Source organism: Ranitomeya variabilis, chromosome 3 (assembly GCF_051348905.1).
Source record: "Ranitomeya variabilis isolate aRanVar5 chromosome 3, aRanVar5.hap1, whole genome shotgun sequence".
Taxonomy (NCBI): Eukaryota; Metazoa; Chordata; class Amphibia; order Anura; family Dendrobatidae; genus Ranitomeya; species Ranitomeya variabilis.
In genome coordinates, this window is record NC_135234.1 from 641032715 (window position 1) to 641056381 (window position 23667).

Here is a 23667-nt window from a genome sequence, read left to right on the forward strand (position 1 = left end):
TAAAAAACGCATGACACTCGCATTACACTCGTCTGACTCTGCTGCATCAAAATCAGACCGATTTTAAAATCGCTAGTGTGACTTCAGCCTTATGATGAGAAAGTTGTGAGGTTTCTTCCGCATTGGAAAATCTAAATAAAAAGATATAAAATATACCCTATGCAGAAAGACATTTTTGTTAATGTGTATATCTTTTTAGACACAAAATGAAGATTTATCCTATGAAACCACATTGCTGGAGGAAGGAGAATAACGCGGACAGACATGGATTTTATTTATCCCATATCTATATAGCAGGAAAGAACATGTTGTCTAGAATATATTTTTGAGGGGAGGGCTATTGGTTATGGATAGTCATAAAAGCTTATTGATACAGTGATGGATCCCAATACATCAAAGCTATGACATGGTGACCGCCGCTCGTCAAATTCATGATGAACAGCGGTGTTCGCTATGCCACAAATCTTTCTCCAGCAGGGACTGCCGTAGGATTTCTGGCAAAGTGCACACAGAGGTACACACCACTTGTCTGATGCTCCTGTTTCATGAAGAGGCGTACGCCTCATGAACGCCGCCAGTCTTGATGCATGGCGCCTTCTACACAAATGGAGATATAGTGTCTATTTGTATGGGAATTTACTTCAGTTTTGACCCTTGAAATTGCAAAGGTTGAAATCTGCTATAAAAACGAGTTGTAAAAATCAGCATCCTAAATTGACAGGTTGCAGATATGAAATCCGAAGTATCCCTCAAGTAAAGATTCAAATTTGCTCTTTCATAAAATCTAAAATGGTTAGTAAGTGATTTTTTTTCTTTTACTTTGTCGAAGATCAGAATGCCTGGGCTGGTTTGGGCTGTCCCATAGTTAGAAGGAAATCTGTGAGAACCGTAGGCATATATGAGAGAGGGAGCAGAATTAGTTTAGTATCCCATCCAGCGGCGTAACGTGTCCAGGGGTGAACTGCTGTCAGTGCATGCTCCATACAGTCCGTAGCATGTGACAACTTGGTGGAGCAGAATGACGCCATGGCATCAACAAGGCCACAACCTAAAATAAAAATACAAACAGTTCATTATTGTGTTGAGATGTAGAGAGTAATAGAACTGTTGCTGGGAAGAATGAAATTATAGATTAATGCACTGAGGTCTGATCACACAAGAGACAATTATGGATAATTTATTAGTTTTAGGGTGCAGTCATACTGCAGTATCACTCTCCCGGAGATCGCAACGCAGTCCTCTGACCGGCCTTTTCCTCTCCTGACCTGAGCGTAACAGCATATATTTCTATGCAACTGTCACGCTCAGATCAGGAGATCCGCCGGCCAGTCTGAGGATTGCGATGCGATCTTCATGAGAGTAATACGGCAGTCTGACTGCACCCTTAAATATATTCTATTGCTAAAAGGTGAAGTAATACATAAAACCATGCCAACTGGCTACCAATTCAGCATGAGCTAAGCAGGCAGGTTGAATTTTCAGTCTACTGCCACTTTTCTATGTCTCTCAATATTAAAGGGATTGTTAAATCAAAACAATACAGGGAGATAGCAGAGCTGGGTTTGGCACAGAGTCAGTGGCAGAATTTATTGCAATGTAGAAAGTTAAGCTGACCAGCAGTGTGGTACAGTTACCCAGCAATGTAACAAAGCTAGGTTTGCCACAGAATCCAAGGCAGGCCAGTGATACAGCAGAGTTGCCCAGTGAAATGGCTGTGTTCAGAGCAGCAAAAGCATTCACAGCCTCAGTAGACCAGAAGGAGAAGTTAGTACCCTTTTTGGTCATATCAGTAAGGGTCTTAACAATGACTGAGAATTTCTTAAAGAGCTTTCGGTAATAGCAAAGCCTATAACCTCTGCAAAACTTTGAGGCTTGTGGGTTGCACTCAATCCAGGACAGCCTGTACCTTAATGGGATCCTGATGCCAAAAGCCAAATGACCCAAAAAATGAATCTATTGCACATCAAACTCGCATTTCTCCAGTTTGCCAAATATATAATTGTCACAAAGAATTTGAAAAACAAGTCGAATATGGTCCTGATGAGCCTCACGAGAACGCGAGTAAATCAATATGTCATCAAAGTAACTAACTACTAATTTACCCACTAGAGGGCAAAAAATGTAATTTATGAAGTTCTGAAAAACTGAACACACGACCAAATTCTCAAAATGACCCTCGGGTGTACTGAAGGCAGTTTTCCACTCATCACCCTGCCAAATGCGTATGAGGTTATATGCCCTCATCTAATCAAGCTTGGAAAAATATTTAGCTCCTGCTAGTTAACTAAAAAAGTCAGTTATAAGAGGCAAAGGATAAGAATTATGGATCTTATTAATCTTCCTTAAATCCAGGCAAGGACGCAAACCTCCATCTTTTTTCTTAACAAAGAAAAACTCCACATGAAACGTGGAACCTTTTAATATGAAGGTGAAATGCTCCTAATCAGTGCAGGAATAGGAGAAATCAGACGCTAAGGTCTTCTGGCTCCTCTATGTTGCGGTAAACCCGTGGCACCTTCATACAGTATAATGCAGCCCATGGTCCTCTACAAAGTATGATGAAACCCTCATATAGTCCATACAGTATAATGCACTCCCTATAATCATCAATAGAGTATATTGCAGCCCCTATATAATCCAAATAGTATAATGCACTCCCCATAGTCCTCAATAGCATATAATGCAGCCCGTATATTGTACATATAGTATAATGCACTCCACATAGTCCTTGATAAACTATAGTGCAGCACTAGAATGTAATGCAGCTCCATAGTCCTCCAGTATCATGACCACCACATACTCACTGATGTAACAAAAATACATTACTCTCCTCTCCCCGTTCCCCCACTGCTACAGTTTCTGCAGCATATCTCCTCAGCAGCTCCACTGAACGGCACAGCATGGCGCACGGTGAAGTGACGTTATCACGCTAGCTGCGTCAGAAGCAGAGGGGGAATGATGGGAGATAAAGCATCACCAGACACTCTCTCCTCCATCATTGCTGTCAACTGTATCAGCATCCATGATGCTGATACAGTTGAATAGCGGCCGTGTGCTATGTGGCTATTAGCGACATACCACTGGCTGGGGTCCCTGGTGTAGTGGGGGCCCTAGCCAAATGCCTAGTTTGCCTGCCTCTAATGTCGGCCCTTCGCATGTTGGAGGTTTGACCCAAAAGGGGGGATGTGCTGAAGCCAAGGTTTGGTCCAGAATGGAAGACATGTTCCGGAAGAGGGCGTGGTTCAAAATGAAGTACGGACCACTGGATAAGAGACGACAAGTGAAAGATGAGTGGCTGAAGGCGGAGTCGCCGGGATTGACGAGTGACATGGTGAGTATGTCAGGAGATTGGACCCTGAAAGGGTGGGCTGAAGAGAAAAAGACCACGCAGACGCTCATACTGTGGATAATCTGCACTGAGACGAGCGAAGAGCAGCAGTGTGAACAAGTGACAGCAAAGTTGACAGTTATTATGGATTCTGGAGGTGCAGATAAGCGAGTGCTGATCATCAGTATACTGGAGGAGAAAACGGCCTTGCACAGCAAAAGATATGGAGAAATGAATAAAAGAGTGGAAAAGGGAGAAGACCCGAAGAAGAGACAGGTGCCTTCATGAAATCAACCAATGGGTTTCGGTGCAACCCCTGCGTTACAACCTAATGCCAGCAGCAGGAGTCAGGCGGAGTGACCCAGATAGGGACACCAGAGGATAGACCTCAGCCTGCAAATACCACCAAGAAATTGGCTCAGGGAGCTGCAGCCTTTGTGTGTGTGTAAACCAATCCCAGACAACCCCGCAGCAGGGTGAAAAAGTTGAAAAAGGGAGAAGATCATCCTTTACAGTCTGCATGGAGGATTGGGAGGACTCTGGAGAAGATTGAAAACATCTAGAAGGCTCCAGAATTCTTAAGAGAAGTCATGGTTGTAGATGAGGGGAAGAGTTGAGTTCCATAATACTCCTTTTATATAAAAAATGGCTGGAGACCAGGTGGGTCTCAAGATGACATCCGATAGTTGGGCGTTATTATTTTTTTTCTTTTTCTGAAGGTTGACGTTAACACCCTTGTGACTTGTGTAGGCCTGCATGTGGTTGAGTCCCGGAGGAAATAAAAGCAAAACCTTTGAGGCTAAGGGATCCTGTTACAGCCTAGAACATTTAATTTTAATATTTAGGGGGTTTTTTTGTTGCCCTTTTTTTCTGCTGGACTGCAGGTGAAGTTGTACAAAATGAGAACCGTGAGTTTTATGGACTGCATACATGTTTCCAGGGTGTTTACCAAGAAGGAACATTTCCAGTCCATATTAAAATGACTTTAGGAGTCCCTGTGACACTTTCAGACCATGGGGCAGAGTAACCACACAGAAGCTGATTACAAATTTCACCCCCAGACAATGGGGCACAGTACCCCCACAGAAGGGGTTGTAGAGTACAAACACTGGTTTAAAGGCACTGTACTCTCACAGGCGTGGATGCAGAGATCATACAGCGGCTTTTGGCACAGTTCTCCCACAGGTGGGGGTGCAGAGTACACACAGCGGCTTTTGGCACAGTACTCCCACAAATATGATTAATAAATAAGGAGAAATCTAGAGTTTTTGCGTATAAAAATAAATGTATATTTTATTACATATAAAAATTTAACAAATATTCATCATTACAATAGTACAAAGACAATATGTCAGACGTATGGAAAAGGAAATGATCCAACTCGGTGATAGCGCAACGTGATCACTAACAAAGGGCTGACAATGTGCCAAGATTCAAAATAATTACTAACCGCCAAATAGGCGTATACAGAGTAACACCAAATGTTCTGGTGTTAAATAAGTGTGACTGAAGTTAGGATATAGTAATCCTAACAGCGCTGATCTAGTAACAGCGCCGATCCAATAAAGGTAAGTATCACACTTGTAATCCAATAAGGAACCGCACATAAAAGGTAAGAAAGTGTAAGAGTTATTTACCCATGTTTTAAAGATGTCAGACCAAGGAGCGATCACTCTCCCACAAATATGGGTTGCAGAGTACACACAGCGGCTTTTGGCACAGTACTCCGACAAATATGGGTTGCATAGTACCCACAGCGGCTCTTTTGCAGAATGCGCAGTCAGATTCTGTCCCTCACTCCAGCTGCATCCTGTCTATAAACTAATAAAATTATAATGGTGGCGGTACTCGTGATGTGGCTTCTATATGTGTCGGGTCACGTGGTGCGCAGGCTGTGATGGTTCTGGAAGTGCCCACAGTCTAAAAGGTTGTTGATTAGCTGCGCTGCAGCTTTTCAACAAGCTTTATTAGTCTGACGAACCCAAACAGGAAACCGGATGTACATGTATGTTCGGGATTTGGTACAGGACACTAGGTGTCCGGTATGGACTTCGATCTTTAACGGGCTCGCTCATCCATAACTGCTACATTGATTTGTATTTAGTGCCGAGGACGTGATAGGATTCTGTCCTTTGACAATAGGAACCCTTTACCAAAGTATTCTTTGTGTTACATAGCAACATATTATTAAGTAGACAAAAAACCTCATGTTCTCAAATAGTTTGCAGATCATAAGGATGTAAAGCTATGAAACATGTACTAGGCCAAACATACTCACTTTTATTGAAATTCTCTGCTCCATAACTTTTCTTGACTTCTTTTGATGCTTGTTCCCATAAAAGTTTAATACTTTGCTTATGTAACTCGGGATTTGTCAGTTCAGTTTTAAAAAAGCCAGGTTCAATTATAGAAACTTTCACTCCAAATGGAAGCATTTCACGGCTGAAAAAGAGGAGTAACATAACTATACTTTTTATACCACAATCACCAAAAGTGTGTCAGTCTTAAATGCAGATCTTTATGGTTGTCTTTATCTTACCTGATTGTACAAATACCAAAGTGGGACATCTTAAACACTAGTGCACATCCTCAAGTGGATTCTAATTCTTTATTACACATAATGTAAAAAATTGCGAAAGACGCTTCCCCAAACACAATTAAAAATGCTTAAAAGGGATGTCCAGGCTTGGATTTCAAGTCCACTGTCACTCCATGTGACTGCAGACTTGTAAATCCTCACTTCGCGCTGTGTGCGTGCTGTCAGGATTCTCTGATAAAAAAGCCGGAAGCAGGTGGTCATGTGACAGCAAGTGTGCAATTTGCATTTTTCTGGCCACATGCCAACTTGACATATCCGGCCTCGCCCAATTCACTTGTATTGAGCAAGGCCCCACATGTCTAGTCTGCATGTATGCAAATCACATACTTGTAATCAATCACCCACCCACTCCCTGCGTCTGCACCGGAAAATCGCGACAGCTTGAAGTTTGCGCGATGTGAGGATTCAAAAGTCTGCAGTCACATAGTGTGACATATTAATGAATATATCACCTTCAGCTTGTCCCATTGTAATAAAATACTACCTAGAGGAATCCATTGTATCAGATTTATTTACAGCTATGGTAGTGTCTGAATCAAAAGAGGATGGGACCTAACAGGGTACACACCGTAGACTGTCAGAAAAGGATTCTATTCCATTCTTTGACATGCCATATCCTCCACTACTAATATTGATTCTGCCGGCCGCGCTGCCTACATTCACAAGACGTCCTTGTGCTTTCCGTATCATCGGCAACATATTGAGCGTCACATCAATAACTCCCAATAGATTTACGTTCAGAACCCTCAAAAAGTCATCTGTAGTCAGCCATTCATTGGTGGCTCCTGGAATCCCAATGCCTGCATTGTTCACCAGACCCCAAAGACCTGAAAGATGAAAGGAGCCAGAAATGAGATACTATGGTTGCTATGAAGTCAGATCATTGCACTGATAGTTACTTGTTTCAATCCAATCATGAAAAAAACAATATTGTTAAAACTTTGTAAGCACAAACTGACATTGTAAACTTAGAACAAAGGGAGCGATTCGTCTAAGTATTCACATTTGTCAGAATTGCCAATGTTTAGTCTGGTCCTGGCTGTCAAACACCAATGAGGGAGGTGGGGATATACCAAACAAGTAGGCGTAATGGTGCACTGTGCTGTTTAGACATGCCAAGGATGCGTCACACACCCTAATTAGTACAGCCAAACCAGATCTCCGCTTTGCACTGATGAGGGGCAGTACCCGAAACACAGTGTCTGCAAATTGAGATTCTGGTTTGGCTATTATCCTAAGTCATGTGACAAGGCTCGTTAAAGGGTCAACATTGACTTGTAGGACTGCTACCTTCCAATAGGTGGCACTAGAGTTCTAGCTCTCTTCCTCTCTGAAGAGACAATTTGCATAATTTGCATATTACCCAGAGGAGCATTGCGGCTTTAAGTCTCCTCATCTCGGCATGCTTAGCATGTCCATCTCCGCAAGGAGAAAAGATACTTCTTGGATAACACCCTAATTAGCATGATTCATTAATCTTTAGTTTTTGCAGAATGGAGATAGCGATTAGAACACTAATGGTGTGAGTTTTAGAGATGCTATATCCCCTACAAGGCTATGTGCCCTATCTATATTGTCTGTTTGGGATGACAGACTCTCTTTAATATCATCCAGTTTTTTTCTATATTATAGAGCTGACATCTACGGTAATTTATTATATCTAGTGTTCTATTATAGTTGGTGTTTGATGAAATACCTGAATTGTAGTCAGTTAGTACTGTGCTAGTTATATCTATATATCTATATCCAAAGACATACTGATAGGGAATTTAGATTGTTTGCCCCATTGGGGACAGTGATGATAATGTGTGCAAAACTGTAAAGTGCTGCGGAATATGTTAGCGCTATATAAAAATAAAGATTATTATTATTGACATTTTTCCTCCCTATACTACAATTCTTTAGAAGACGACTTGTATCTGCTGGCGACTGCCACTACAGGGGGTAAGGTTCATATGTATTTAAAGGAGAAGAGTCGTTAGAGGACTATAAGGAAAGATCTGCCTAGTTTGGTGCAGTCTCTGGCCGGCTTCTCCCTGCCTTATGTCTACCTAGGGAAAGAACTGGCAACAGGATGGGGAGAAGCCGGCCATGGAATGCATTGGACTAGTCAGGTCTCCACTTCCAGTCCTGACCAGCCTTTCAAACTATGTTATCTCTGAAACGCCAAAGCGAATCAAGAAAAAACATGTGGCTGCAAACACACAGCCAGGCTCTGACTTAGGGCTCATACTCACTTGTGAGAAAAAAACGGTCCGTAATCTGGACCGAAAAAATTGGATGCAAACTATGCGAATGTCATGCGAGTTCAATGCGATTTTTAATCACACCATCCGTTTTACATCCGTATGACATCCATGTGCAATGCGTTTTTTTTCTCTGCAACTATTTTTGTACAATAATTTACAGGACCATTTACAGTGTTCTACCACAGAATGGTAAGGTATCTGTAAAAAACGGATGGAAAACGGATGGTCCGTATTCCGTGCGTTTTTTTTATCGCACCCATTGACTTGCATTGGTGAGACTCGCAGCAAATCGCAGCATGCTGCAATTTTTTTCTCAGTCCAATTTCGACTGAGAAAAAAATCGCAAATGAGATGTCACCTTTTGAATAACATTGGTTCGAGTGCAATCCGATTTTTTATCGGATTGCACTCGTCCGTTTTGCTCGCAAGTGAGTATGAGCCCTTATACTGCCTGTAGTTTGAGCAACATGAATCTAACGATAAGTTCTTTTTATACAACTTCTATTTACTTCTTTATGAATGTGTGTGAAATAATCTCACCTTAGTGGATCAACTCTATAGAAAAGGAAAAAAATGAATACCATCCAGGCATCGCAAAGTTATGAATTTTTTTTGTTTACTTTTTTAACTTATTTTGCTTCCTTTTCTGCCAAACACAATGCTATCATATTGATAGCGCTTCAGCCAATCACTGAGCTCAGTGATTGGTTATATCACTGTTCACATAACATTAGTGCTGCAGACAAACAAAGATTGAATGAGCTGCGGAGACTCAGCACTTGACCTAGGGTAGTGAGTAAAACACAGTTTGTTTTTTCACAACATACTGCACTTGAGGACAGAACTTTTATGAAACTGGAAACCAAATTAAAGAAGCATTTCAACAAAATGTTTATACTCTAAGCCTGTATTCATGTGTTACGTAGTCTAAATGTGTAAATATGCTGACCGATAGGCATCTCCAGTCTTCAAAGTTTCTCTGGTCCTCTTCGCAGTCACATGACTTCTATGCCAACTTGCTAGATCACACTGGGTTCAGTGTCAGAACGAGGGTCCATAGGCCTCCATTGTAAAAGCCACTGATGGCTCACACATTGTCACGGGAAGCCTAGGTAGGCAAGAGCTAATAATCCAGGCCCCTGCGATTTCCCTCAACTCTGGGAAACCCTGACTGACCCTTCTCCCAGAGTTTACACTGATGGTGTGCATGTCTGGGCCTCCACCCTCACCCTGTCTCCTGTTTCAACCCTAGGCTGAAACCACCACCCACCACCCAGTGAAGAGACCACACACCAATACCCACAGTTAGCACAGACAAGGATAACGGAAAATATGCACCACGCCGCAGTCACACAGGAATACACTATAAGTGCACAGGGCAAAACAACACAAATAAAGGAAGGAGAAAATATGACAAAGGGAAATACACCACCGGATACGAAACTCCTTCTCCTAGACCACCACCCCAGACCGAGAAAACCAAGCACACGATAGAAGCTATAATCGGCGACGCCCAAAGCCCAGCAAAACTATTTAAAGGCAGTGGGTGTGACTCAGCCCTCAACCCGAGTACCAGCCAGATTAACCCCAGATAATCTGGATCAAATCTAACCGGCGCCACTGAGCATATAGTGGACGAATGAGGAATTACCGTTGTCTGTCGGACACCCTAGTGTGAACAGCGTCCGACATGACACACATAGACCCCAATGTGATCCAGCAAGTCAGAATAGAAGCCACATAAGTGAGAAGGAGACCTGAGCGGCTCTGAAAACAAGGAAAAACTGCTAGTGGTGAGTATATTTATACACTTGCACTAAATTAGACATACATTTGGAAAGGTTTAGCAAATACATTTTTTGGGGAAGATGGTGCTGCCTTGACACATTTTCATTCAATGTCAGTGTATTCAGCAGCCGTATATGATTGTATATGTATATGAAGATTAAGAAAGTTTGAAATATTACTTCAAACATGAGATTATTGAATATCATTCTTACCTTTATCTTTGACTATATTAGAGACCCACTTAGTAGCAGATCTCACACTCTCAGTATCAGTGACATCAAGGATGACAGTCTGCACTCTATTAGAGGTCTCATTCTTTAGATTTTCAGCCGCCTTCTCTGTCAAACAAGCCGCCAGAACCTTCATCCCACGTTTATCAAGTTGCTTGGCCAGCAGGTTTCCGAATCCAGTGTCGCATCCGGTGATGAAGACGTATTTGTCTGAGAGGTTCTCCAGTATCTGACTCTGTCTGTACCATCTGTACAGGAGGCCCAAACCCAACAATGCTAAAGCGAGGAACCACATGGCTGTAGCAGCACTCAATCACTGTTCTATGCAAAAAGAGATAAGTCAATAATTGTGCAGAAACTACAGCATTTTTTTAAAGTTTCTAGTGGATTTTGAGATGTTAGTTAATTCATCTTTCTCCCGTGAACAATACGCAGCATTTTGCGGTACCAACAAAGTGAATGAGGTTTCTGAAACCTCATTCAGATGCTGCTTATTTTTTCCTTGCGGATTTGAACCTTCACCATGTCATTTCTTGCAGAGTTTTGCAACGTTTTTCACCCATTCAAATTATTAGGGAAAAAAATGTATAAGAAATGCAAAAAAATGAAAGCAAAAATGTGCATAATTTATGCAAATTGCCTCTGCTGAAAAAAAGAGGACTTAACTCTATAGCGCCACCTATTGGAAGTAGCGATCCTACAAGTCACAATCAACCCTTTAACGAGTCGTGCAATATGACTTAGGATAAAAGCCAAATCAGTATCTCAATTCGCAGACACGGTGTTTCGGGCTGTTGGCCCTCGTCAGTGCGAAGCATGAGAACTGATTTGGCTAGGTGAGAGGCTCTGGAGTGGGGTCTAAGGGGTAACGTAGTGGAGGGGATTTTATGAAATCCCGTCTTCACTATGTGTGTCGCCGCAAGGTAAATCACAGGGCCCTATGTATGGGGTGCGGAGATTCCGGATGTGTGCAATGAACACATCTGGAATCACCACGCATACAGAAGGGGTCGGCGCTTTGGGTGGAGCGGGGTTTCCGCTCCGTCCAAAGCGCCGTCATTACGGACCGTGGACACGTACCCTTAGGCCGGTGTCACACTGGCGTATTGCATCCGATGCGAGATCATCGGATGCGATATGCTAATGACACTCGGCTCCTGCTCGCAGCAGAGCAGGAGCCGAGTGTCATGCGTCTGTGCTCCGATTCTCTCGCACAGGGAGGATCGGAGCACAGCTGCGGAGGAGGCGGAGAAATGAATTTCTCCATCTCCTCCATTGCTGGGGTCCACTTATAACGCATGTCACTCGGATGATATCCGAGTGGTGTGCGCTGTCTCACTCGCACCCATAGGCTTATATGGGTGTGAGTGAGCCCAGAGTTTTCCTTGGTACGAGACAATCGCAGCATGCTGCGATTGTCTCGGACTGAAGAAAACGCCCGACAAAAAGTCGGCTGCTGGGAGCTGCCCCATATGTTAACATTGGTCCGAGTGCAATGCGATTTTTTATCGCATTATACTTGGCCGTTTAAAACGCCAGTGTGACGCCGGCCTTAGTCTTGTAAACTTTTAATAACTGCTGTTGTATAAAAACAGATTGCACTTGGATTCTGTACGGATTACAGATGAGAAATAAAAACTTTTTTATTTTTTTAAACGCTCATTTGAACTTAGCCTCAGTATTTCTGTGTCTCATTTAGAAATGCAGTAATGCAGTAATGTTATAGTTTTACTTTTCATCTTTTTTTCCTACTTTTAATGTACTTGCATAGATATCTGTATTGACACTAGTACATTTTTTCTGTAAAATAACAAAATATTCAGAAAAGTTCCCACAATAGAGTTCATATGAGTTTATGCCACCAGGGGGCGCATCACCACAAGTCTAGGAAGCTACGGTCCCCTGCATTCCATTAATTCCCCAGTTTTTACAGCCAGGGGCAGCTGCATTAGCAGGCACCTGGTTGTAAAATAATTTAACCCCTTCAGATGGATTTACATTGTGGGACATGACTGTACGGTGGACAGGTATGGGATATTGTTGTTTTTTTATTTTCCCTTTTTTCAGATGACAAGGGTCGTCAGTTGGATTGAGCGTACAATAAAGATGTTAACCCCTTCATGACCCAGCATATTTTGACCTTAATGACCTGGCCGTTTTTTGCAATTCTGACCAGTGTCCCTTTATGAGGTAATAACTCAGGAATGCTTCACTGGATCCTAGTGGTTCTGAGACTGTTTTGTCATGACATATTGGGCATCATGTTAGTGGTAAATTTAGGTCGATAATTTTTGCGTTTATTTGTGAAAAAAATGGAAATTTGGGGAAAATTTTAAATATTTCGCAATTTTCAAATTTTTAATTTTTATTCTGTTAAACGAGAGAGTTATGTGACACAAAATAGTTAATAAATAACATTTCCCACATGTCTACTTTACATCAGCACAATTTTGGAAACCAAATTTTTTTTGCTAGGAAGTTATAAGGGTTAAAATTTGACCAGCGATTTCTCATTTTTACAACGAAATTTATAAAACCATTTTTTTTAGGGACCACCTCACATTTGAAGTCAGTTTGAGGGGTCTATATGGCTGAAAATACCCAAACACCATTCTAAAAACTGCACCCCTCAATGTGCTCAAAACCACATTCAAAAAGTTTATTAACCCTTCAGGTGCTTCACAGCAGCAGAAGCAACATGGAAGGAAAAAAATGAACATTTAACTTTTTAGTCACAAAAATGATCTTTAAGCAACAATTTTTTTATTTTCCCAAGGGTAAAAAGAGAAACTGGACCCCAAAAGTTATTGTACAATTTGTCTTGAGTATGCCGATACCGCATATGGGGGGGGGAAACCACTGTTTGGGGGCTCGGAAGGGAAGGAGCGCCATTTGACTTTTTCAATGAAAAATTGGCTCCAATCTTTAGCGGACACCATGTCGTGTTTGGAGAGCCCCTGTGTGCCTAAACATTGGAGCTCCCCCACAAGTGACCTCATTTTGGAATCTAGACCCCCCAAGGAGCTTATCTAGATGCATAGTGAGCACTTTGAACCCCCATGTGCTTCACAAATTGATCCGTAAAAATGAAAAAGTACTTTTTTTTCACAAAAAATTTCTTTTAGCCTCAATTTTTTCATTTTCACATGGGCAACAGGATAAAATGGATCCTAAAATGTGTTGGGCAATTTCTCCTGAGTACACTGATACCAAATAAGTGGTCACAAACCACTGTTTGTGCACACGGCAAGGCTCGGAAGGGAAGGAGCGCCATTTGACTTTTGAATGAAAAATTAGCTCCAATCGTTAGCGGACACCATGTCGCGTTTGGAGAGCCCCTGTGTACCTAAAGATTGGAGCTCCCCCACAAGTGACCCCATTTTGGAAACTAGACCCCTCAAGGAACTTATCTAGATGCATAGTGAGCACTTTGAACCCTCATGTGCTTCACAAATTGAAGGACAGAGAGACGGAAGTACCCTTAGACAATTATATAGTATATATATATATATATATATATATATATATATATATATATATATATACTGTATATATGTTTTCATGAATATTTGAGCCCATGGATCCATTCTATATCCATTTTGCAAGCCGGCGAGATTCGTACAGATGCCATACGGATGCCATACAGAGGTTTCACATGCGCAAAATACGCAGCCACACCTTGCCTACGGATGACATATGGATCACTGTTCAGGTAACATTTCTGCATATTTGGTCTGTAAAAAATGGACCGTATGTGTGTGACTCCAGCCTTAGAGTTTCTGCCTCCCTTACAATAGGTATTAAATTGAGATTGAAAGTTGATTACAGTTAGGTCCATATATATTTGGACAGAGACAACATTTTTCTAATTTTGGTTATAGACATTACCACAATGAATTTTAAACAAAACAATTCAGATGCAGTTGAAGTTCAGACTTTCAGCTTTCATTTGATGGTATCCACATTAAAACTGGATGAAGGGTTTAGGAGTTTCAGCTCCTTGACATGTGCCACCCTGTTTTTAAAGGGACCAAAAGTAATTGGACAATTGACTCCAAGGCTATTTCATGGACAGGTGTGGGCAATCCCTTCGTTATGTCATTCTCAATTAAGCAGATAAAAGGCCTGGAGTTGATTTGAGGTGTGGTGCTTGCAGTTGGAAGGTTTTGCCACAATATTAGGAGTGCAAAATTTACAGTTTGGTACATTCTGAGAAAGAAAGAAAGCACTGGTGAAATCATCAATTCAAAGAGACCTGGGCGCCCACGGAAGACAACAGTGGTGGATGATCCCAGAATAATCTCCATGATGAAGAGAAACCCCTTCACAACAGCCAACCAAGTGAACAACACTTTCCAGGAGGAAGGCTACTACCTAGAGATGGACAATGATCCAAAACATAAAGAAACCCAGGAGTTTATTAAAGCAAAGAAGTGGAATATTCTTGAATGGCCAAGTCAGTCACCTGATCACAACCCAATTGAGCATGCATTTCACTTGTTAAAGACTAAACTTCAGACAGAAAGGCCCACAAACAAGCAGTAACTGAAAACCACAGCAGTGAAGGCCTGGCAGAGCATCAAAAAGGAGGAAACACAGCGTCTGGTGATGTCCATGAGTTCAAGACTTCAGGCAGTCATTGCCAACAAAGGGTTTTCAACCAAGTACTAAAAATGAACATTTTGTTTAAAATTATTGAATCTGTCCAATTACTTTTGGTCCCTTTAAAAACAGGGTGGCACATGTTAAGGAGCTGAAATTCTTAAACCCTTCATCCAATTTTAATGTGGATACCCTCAAATGAAAGCTGAAAGTCTGAACTTCAACTGCATCTGAATTGTTTTGTTTAAAATTCATTGTGGTAATGTCTATAACCAAAATTAGAAAAATGTTGTCTCTGTCCAAATATATATGGACCTAACTGTGAATACAGAGTGACTTCTCCCTGGCATTATCTCAGCAGGACTGCCATCAGAAAATTCTGATCCCAGTACAGATGTATGATCAGGGTTTAAACCATATATATAGTCTGTTCCATAATACACAAACTAATATAATTGACAATATGTAAACTATTTGTACATAGAAAAACTTCCTAAGCTACATACGCATGCAGTGGCCAAGGTGCAGCAAAAAAACCATGTTCTACCTCAAATCTCAAATGTTTCCTAATGGCCGTGTATTTTTTTGCAGGTAAATATTACTTAAGCTGAATGACATCTGCCATAGCGCCCAATGCACAGAAATGCTGTCAGATAAACAATAAATTTGGCCAATGTCTATCTTTTCTGACTTTTCCATACCCAGGAGTGCTCAGCTTTGCTGAGTGCTCCTGTTCTCTCTATGAGAGAGCTGCTGCCAGTGGCAGTAAATTTTTAAGGACAACTTAAATTTGCAAATTGCCTCTTCAGAAAGGAAGAAGAATTGAACTCTAGTGCCACCTATTGGAAATAGCAATCCTAAAAGTCGATATCGACCCTTTACATGACTTAGGAAAAAAGCCAAACCAGAAAACTGATTTTGGTGACACATGTTTTGAGGTGTTGTCCCTCCTCAGAGCAAAGCATGAAATCTGATTTGGCTGTATCAGAGGCCTCTGACTTGTGTCCACCCCTTCTAGTGATAACAAAAGAATTGGATGCTGAAATGTAATAGGCCGGGTCCTTCTCTACCCATCTTTTGTCAGGGAAGAGTCGGAAAGCCCTCATACAGATTAGACCATTGGCCAATCCTAACGATATTTGTAATTTTAGCCAACTTTCATATAAATTGGTAAGCATAATACCCAAGCCCATAATCCCAAACAGGGAATAGGCAACACTTCATATATAACTAGAACATAACTATCCTGTAGCAATTAAAGCTGCGGTCAAGAGAAGTGCTACATACACTCACCGGCCACTTTATTAGGTACACCATGCTAGTAACGGGTTGGACCCCCTTTTGCCTTCAGAACTGCCTCAATTCTTCGTGGCATAGATTCAACAAGGTGCTGGAAGCATTCCTCAGAGATTTTGGTCCATATTGACATGATGGCATCACACACAACATCAAACACAAGGCAGGATGGATCCATGCTTTCATGTTGTTTACGCCAAATTCTGACCCTACCATCCGAATGTCGCAGCAGAAATCGAGACTCATCAGACCAAGCAACGTTTTTCCAATCTTCTACTGTCCAATTTCGATGAGCTTGTACAAATTGTAGCCTCAGTTTCCTGTTCTTAGCTGAAAGGAGTGGTACCCGGTGTGGTCTTCTGCTGCTGTAGCCCATCTGCCTCAAAGTTCGACGCACTGTGCGTTCAGAGATGCTCTTAGGCCTACCTTGGTTGTAACGGGTGGCGATTTGAGTCACTGTTGCCTTTCTATCAGCTCGAACCAGTCTGCCCATTCTCCTCTGACCTCTGGCATCAACAAGGCATTTCCGCCCACAGAACTGCCGCTCACTGGATTTTTTTTCTTTTTCGGACCATTCTCTGTAAACCCTAGAGATGGTTGTGCGTGAAAATCCCAGTAGATCAGCAGTTTCTGAAATACTCAGACCAGCCCTTCTGGCACCAACAACCATGCCACGTTCAAAGGCACTCAAGTCACCTTTCTTCCCCATACTGATGCTCGGTTTGAACTGCAGGAGATTGTCTTGACCATGTCTACATGCCTAAATGCACTGAGTTGCCGCCATGTGATTGGCTGATTAGAAATTAAGTGTTAACAAGAAGTTGGACAGGTGTACCTAATAAAGTGGCCAGTGAGTGTATATAAAATCAATATGAATCTTTATTAAAGGTATAAAATACAGAATACATATAACCATGAACAAACATAGAATAAGGTGCCTCCAACAAACTACATATAAATAGGACTTGAACTAATATGAGAACTCCTTGCCAAGAAAGCCCTTCAATACAATCAAACTTAGAAATTGCTGCTATATGGACAGGCAATGACAGGAGTAAAGATTGAACCAAAACATACTGTGAATAGGTGCTTATAATTACATGCAATCCTTACAAACTCAAGTGAGCCCAACATGCCACCCACATCGCTATACCTACAGGCTCAGACTTACTAAGAGTGCACCAGTAGTAAATATAAAGGAATAAACTAGCAAGTGCCCTGCACCTTGTACATATTACCTGTGTCACTGCCGCTCTTGTAAAAGTGCTCTGCCCAGTGGCACGCTGACCCTGATAGCTATCAGTTCATGTGCCGTAATTATTACCTGTGTATTTAATAGCTTTCCAGCTCCTGCTGACACTATTTATATGTAGTTTGTTCGAGGCACCTTATTCTATGGTTGTTCATGGTTATATGTATTGTGTATTTTATACCTTTAATAAAGATTCATATTGATTTTATATACGTAGCACTTCTCTTGACTGCAGCTTTAATTGCTACGGGATAGTTATGCTCTTTTCATATAAATTGTATGAGGGCCTTTAGTGAGTACTTACCCTTAACCCCTTTCTGCCAGCTGACAGAATAGTAGGTCAGCTGGTAGTATCGCCCACTTTAAGGTGGACTCCGGCGGTGAGCCCACCTCAAAGCTGCGACATGTCAGCTGTTTTCAACAGCTGACATGTGTTGCAATGGGTGCGAGCGGAAACGCGATCTGCCCGCGGCCATTAACTAGTTAAATGCTGCTGTCAAACTCTGACAGCGGCATTTAACAAGCGCTCCTGGCCGCGCAGCCTGAAATACTCGCACCGCTGACCCCCATCACATGATCGAGGGTCATCGGTGCATTGCCATCACAACCACAGGTCCCCTTGAGACCTCTATGGTTGTTGATGGTAAATTGCTATCAGCGCCATCCTGTGGTCGGCGCTCATAGCAAGCCCGCAATTGTGCTGCATAGAGGTGATATGTGCATTACCTCTATGTAGCAGAGGTGATCGAGTAGTGCATGCTTCTAGCTTCCTATGGAGGCTATTGAAGCATGCCAAAAATTTTTAAAAAGTGTTTAAAAAATAAAGAAAATATAAAAGTTCACATCACCCCCCTTTTGCCCCAATCAAAATAAAACAATAAAAAACAAACAAACCTACACATATTTGGTATCGCCGAGTTCAGAATCGTCCGATCTATCAATATAAAAAAGAATTAACCTGATCGCTAAACGGCGTAGCGAGAAAAAAATCAAAACGACAAAATTATGTTTTTTTGGTCGTGCAAGATTGCATTAAAATGCAATAACGGGCGATCAAAAGAACATATCTGCACCAAAGTGGTATCAATAAAAATGTCAGCTTGGCATGCAAAAAATAAGCCCTCACCCAACCCCAGATCACAAAAAATAGAGACTAGAGTTGAGCGACTTTAACTTTTTTCGGATCGAGTCGGGTTTCGCGAAACCCGACTTTGTCAAAAGTCGGGTCGGGTGAAATCGGCAGATTATTGCGAAAAGTCGAGGGCCGACTGAAACACGAAACCCAATGCAAGTCAATGGGGAATCAAAGTCGTCAGTGAGTGGAGGACAGGAAAACACCTACAGTGCCCATTTTAATGCCAAAAATATCAATTCTTATTACTGAAGCTTGTCAAGCTTAATTAAATTTATAATAATAGTTAGGCATTGACAACTGGGGGTCATTTGGCTAAAGTTGTGGGGGGGTAGGGCTGGCTCAAGATTTTTGTGGGCCCAGGAAACGCGGAATACGTCACGGCGGTGGAGCAGGGAGAGGTAATTATTTCAACTTTGCAAGTGCTGCGATCCTGAGCAAGCAGTGGGGGCCCACTCGTTGGCATTGGCACTGGCACAGGGCCCCTCATAGTACGGCGGTGTGTTTGACCGCGGGTGGCGCCTCCCACTGCCAGAGACACTTTTGCGTACTATGAGGGGCCCTGTGCCAGTGACATCACCAATGAGTATGCCCCCCAACTGATGAAGGAACCTGCATTTTCATCTGCACCTTCCTCTTTGTCCCCGTGTAAGGTGGTATAGTATGCGGGAAGGGGAACCTGACTTTCAGCAGGGTCAGAGTCTGGCTGTGTAGAGTGCAAGGGGAATGTAGTTGTCTGGGTCAATGCACCAGCAGACTCATCTAGCAGTGGCTGGGCAATGGGCAGGATGAGGAGGAAACACAGATATAGGCCCAAATATTTAAGTAGGCTAAATGCAGTTCAAAATTGGTAACAGGACTAAACAGGCAGCATTGTTTTGTTCAGTGGAGGACAAATGTAATGAGCGGCTGACACAGTTAGTAGGCCCAAATAATTAAGTAGGCTAAATGCAGTTCAAAATTGGTAACAGGACTAAACAGGTGGCATTGCCTTGTTCAGCGGAGGACACCTGTAATGAGTGGCTGACACAGTTAGTAGGCCCAAATAATTAAGTAGGCTAAATGCAGTTCAAAATTGGTAACAGGACTAAACAGGCGGCATTGCTTTGTTCAGTGGAGGACAACTGTAGTGAGAGTCAGACACAGTTAATAGGCCCAAATAATTAAGTAGGCTAAATGCAGTTAAAAATTGGTAACAGGACTAAACAGGCGGCATTGCTTTGTTCAGTGGAGGACACCTGTAATGAGCGTCAGACACAGTTAGTAGGCCCAAATAATTAAGTAGGCTAAATGCAGTTCAAAATTGGTAACAGGACTAAACAGGCGGCATTGCTTTGTTCAGTGGAGGACAACTGTAATGAGCGTCAGACACAGTTAGTAGGCCCAAATAATTAAGTAGGCTAAACGCAGTTCAAAATTGGTAAAAATACTAAACAGGCGGCATTGCTTTGTTCAGTGGAGGACAACTGTAATGAGTGGATGACAGTTAGTAGGCCCAAATAATTAAGTAGGCTAAATGCAGTTCAAAATTGGTAACATACTAAACAGGTGGCATTGCTTTGTTCAGTGGAGGAAACTGTAATGAGCGTCAGACACAGTTAGTAGGCCCAAATAATTAAGTAGGCTAAATGCAGTTCAAAATTGGTAACAGGACTAAACAGGCGGCATTGCTTTGTTCAGTGGAGGACAACTGTAATGAGTGACTGACACAGTTAGTAGGCCCAAATAATTAAGTAGGCTAAATGCAGTTCAAAATTGGTAACAGGACTAAACAGGTGGCATTGCATTGTTCAGTGGAGGACAACTGTAATGAGCGGCTGACACAGTAGTAGGCCCAAATAATTAAGTAGGCTAAATGCAGTTCAAAATTGGTAACAGGACTAAACAGGTGGCATTGCTTTGTTCAGTGGAGGACAACTGAAATGAGTGTCAGAAACAGTTAGTAGGCCCAAATAATTAAGTAGGCTAAATGCAGTTCAAAATTGGCAACAGGACTAAACAGGCGGCATTGCTTTGTTCAGTGGAGGACAACTGTAATGAGCGTCAGACACAGTTAGTAGGCCCAAATAATTAAGAAGGCTAAATGCAGTTCAAAATTGGTAACAGGACTAAACAGGCGGCATTGCTTTGTTCAGTGGAGGACAACTGTAATGAGTGGCTGACACAGTTAGTAGGCCCAAATAATTAAGTAGGCTAAATGCAGTTCAAAATTGGAAACAGGACTAAACAGGCGGCATTGCTTTGTTCAGTGAAGGACAACTGTAATGAGTGTCAGACACAGTTAGTAGGCCCAAATAATTAAGTAGGCTAAATGCAGTTCAAAATTGGTAACAGGACTAAACAGGCGGCATTGCTTTGTTCAGTGGAGGACAACTATAATGAGTCGCAGACACAGTTAGTAGGCCCAAAAAATTAAGTAGGCTAAATGCAGTTCAAAATTGATAACAGGACTAAACAGGCGGCATTGCTTTGTTCAGTGGAGGACATCTGTAATGAGCGTCAGACACAGTTAGTAGGCCCAAATAATTAAGTAGGCTAAATGCAGTTCAAAATTGGTAACAGGACTAAACAGGCGGCATTGCTTTGTTCAGTGGAGGACAACTATAATGAGTGTCAGATACAGTTAGTAGGCCCAAATAATTAAGTAGGCTAAATGCAGTTCAAAATTGGTAACAGGACTAAACAGGCGGCATTGCTTTTTTCAGTGGAGGACAACTGTAATGAGCGTCAGACTCAGTTAGTAGGCCCAAATAATTAAGTAGGCTAAATGCAGTTCAAAATTGGTAATAAGACTAAACAGGCGGCATTGCTTTGTTCAGTGGAGTACAACTGTAATGAGTGGCTGACACAGTTAGTAGGCCCAAATAATTAGGTAGGCTAAATGCAGTTCAAAATTGGTAACAGGACTAAACAGGCGGCATTGCTTTGTTCAGTGGAGGACAACTGAAATGAGTGTCAGACACAGTTAGTAGGCCCAAATAATTAAGTAGGCTAAATGCAGTTCAAAATTGGTAACATACTAAACAGGCAGCATTGCTTTGTTCAGTGGAAGACAACTGTATTGAGCGTCAGACACAGTTAGTAGGCCCAAATAATTAAGTAGGCTAAATGCAGTTCAAAATTGGTAACAGGACGAAACAGGCGGCATTGCTTTGTTCAGTGGAGGACAACTGTAATTAGTGGCTGACACAGTTAGTAGGCCCAAATAATTAAGTAGGCTAAATGCAGTTCAAAATTGGAAACAGGACTAAACAGGTGGCATTGCTTTGTTCAGTGGAGGATGTCATGGTTCCCAATGGCAAGGGAACGTCAGAGAACTTAAATAACAGACTAGCTCTTGGGTGATGGAATCTCGAGCTGACCGTGAGCTAAACCTATCACACAACTAACAGTGGCCGGGTGACGTACCTACGTTTTATCCCTAGACGCCCAGCGCCAGCCGGAGAACTAACTAACCCTAATAGAGGAAAAAACAGACCTGGCTTACCTCTAGGGAAATTCCCCCAAAAAGGAGACAGAAGCCCCCCACATATATTGACGGTGAGTTCAGAGGAAAAGACATACGCAGTATGAAGGTAGGTTCAGCAAAGCGAGGTCCGCTTACTAGATAGTAAGAAGATACAATAGGGAACTTCACGGTCAGCTGAAAACCCTATTAAAATACCATCCAGAAATTACTTTAAGACTCATGTGTCAACTCATGACACCGGAGTGGTAATTTCGGCCCACAAGAGCTTCCAGCTACAGAAACATAACATAACTGTGAACTGGAACAAAAATGCAAACAAACTTAGGACTAAGAGTCCAACTTAGCTGATAGTAGTCTAGAAGCAGGAACATGCAACAGAAAGGCTCTGGTTACATTGATGGCCGGCACTAGAATAACTGAGCAGCAAGGCTAAATAGGATACTCCCATATTCTGATGGAAACAGGTGAACAGAGAAAGTGAAGCACACAAATCCAGTACCACCAGTGACCACCGGGGGAGCCCAAAAACCAAATTCACAACAGTACCCCCCCCTCAAGGAGGGGGCACCGAACCCTCACAAGAACCACCAGGGCGATCAGGATGAGCCCTATGAAAGGCACGGACCAAATCAGAGGCATGAACATCAGAGGCTGTCACCCAAGAATTATCCTCCTGACCGTAGCCCTTCCACTTGACCAGATACTGAAGTTTCCGTCTGGAAACACGGGAGTCCAAGATCTTCTCCACAACGTACTCCAATTCACCCTCAACCAACACCGGAGCGGGAGGCTCAACGGAAGGCACAACCGGTACCTCATACCTGCGCAATAATGACCGATGGAAGACATTATGGATAGAAAAAGATGCCGGGAGGTCCAATCGAAAGGACACAGGGTTAAGAATCTCCAAAATCTTATACGGGCCGATGAACCGAGGCTTAAACTTAGGAGAAGAAACCCTCATAGGGACAAAACGAGAAGACAACCACACCAAGTCCCCAACACGAAGACGAGGACCAACACGACGACGGCGGTTAGCAAAATGCCGAGTCTTCTCCTGGGACAACTCCAAATTGTCCACCACCTGTCCCCAAATCCGATGCAACCTATCCACCACAGTATCCACTCCAGGACAATCCGAAGACTCCACCTGACCAGAAGAAAAGCGAGGATGAAACCCCGAATTGCAAAAGAAAGGAGAAACCAAAGTGGCAGAACTAGCCCGATTATTGAGGGCAAACTCCGCCAACGGCAAAAAGGCAACCCAGTCATCCTGATCCGCAGACACAAAACACCTCAAATAAGTCTCCAAGGTCTGATTAGTTCGCTCAGTCTGGCCATTAGTCTGAGGATGGAACGCAGACGAAAAAGACAAATCAATGCCCATCCTAGCACAGAACGCCCGCCAAAATCTAGACACGAACTGGGTCCCCCTGTCAGAAACGATATTCTCCGGAATACCATGCAAGCGAACCACATTTTGAAAAAACAGAGTAACCAACTCGGAAGAGGACGGCAACTTAGGCAAGGGCACCAAATGAACCATCTTTGAAAAACGGTCACACACCACCCAGATGACAGACATTTTCTGAGAAACAGGGAGATCAGAAATAAAATCCATAGAGATGTGAGTCCAAGGCCTCTTTGGAATAGGCAAAGATAACAACAATCCGCTAGCCCGAGAACAACAAGGTTTGGCCCGAGCACAAACATCACAAGACT

The 23667-nt window shown here is 42.5% G+C and overlaps 1 protein-coding gene across 2 annotated transcripts in view; it reads right to left on the reverse strand.

Moving 5' to 3' along the window:
- Nucleotides 1–257: 257 nt before the first annotated feature.
- LOC143818451 (retinol dehydrogenase 7-like) overlaps nucleotides 258–23667 on the reverse strand; it is an 86570-nt gene continuing 63160 nt past the window's right edge. Inside the window, exons 1-5 of one of the 2 annotated variants that reach the window (XM_077299746.1) lie at nucleotides 17331–17355; nucleotides 10177–10515; nucleotides 6496–6754; nucleotides 5607–5770; nucleotides 258–1048 (exon numbers count right to left, since the gene is read on the reverse strand). In XM_077299746.1, coding sequence (XP_077155861.1) covers nucleotides 831–1048; nucleotides 5607–5770; nucleotides 6496–6754; nucleotides 10177–10489 — 954 coding nt within the window. In that variant the 5' untranslated portion in view covers nucleotides 10490–10515; nucleotides 17331–17355 and the 3' untranslated portion in view covers nucleotides 258–830. Of the gene's footprint in view, nucleotides 1049–5606; nucleotides 5771–6495; nucleotides 6755–10176; nucleotides 10516–17330; nucleotides 17356–23667 lie in introns of those variants that run through there. The other variant, XM_077299747.1, reaches the window with a different exon arrangement.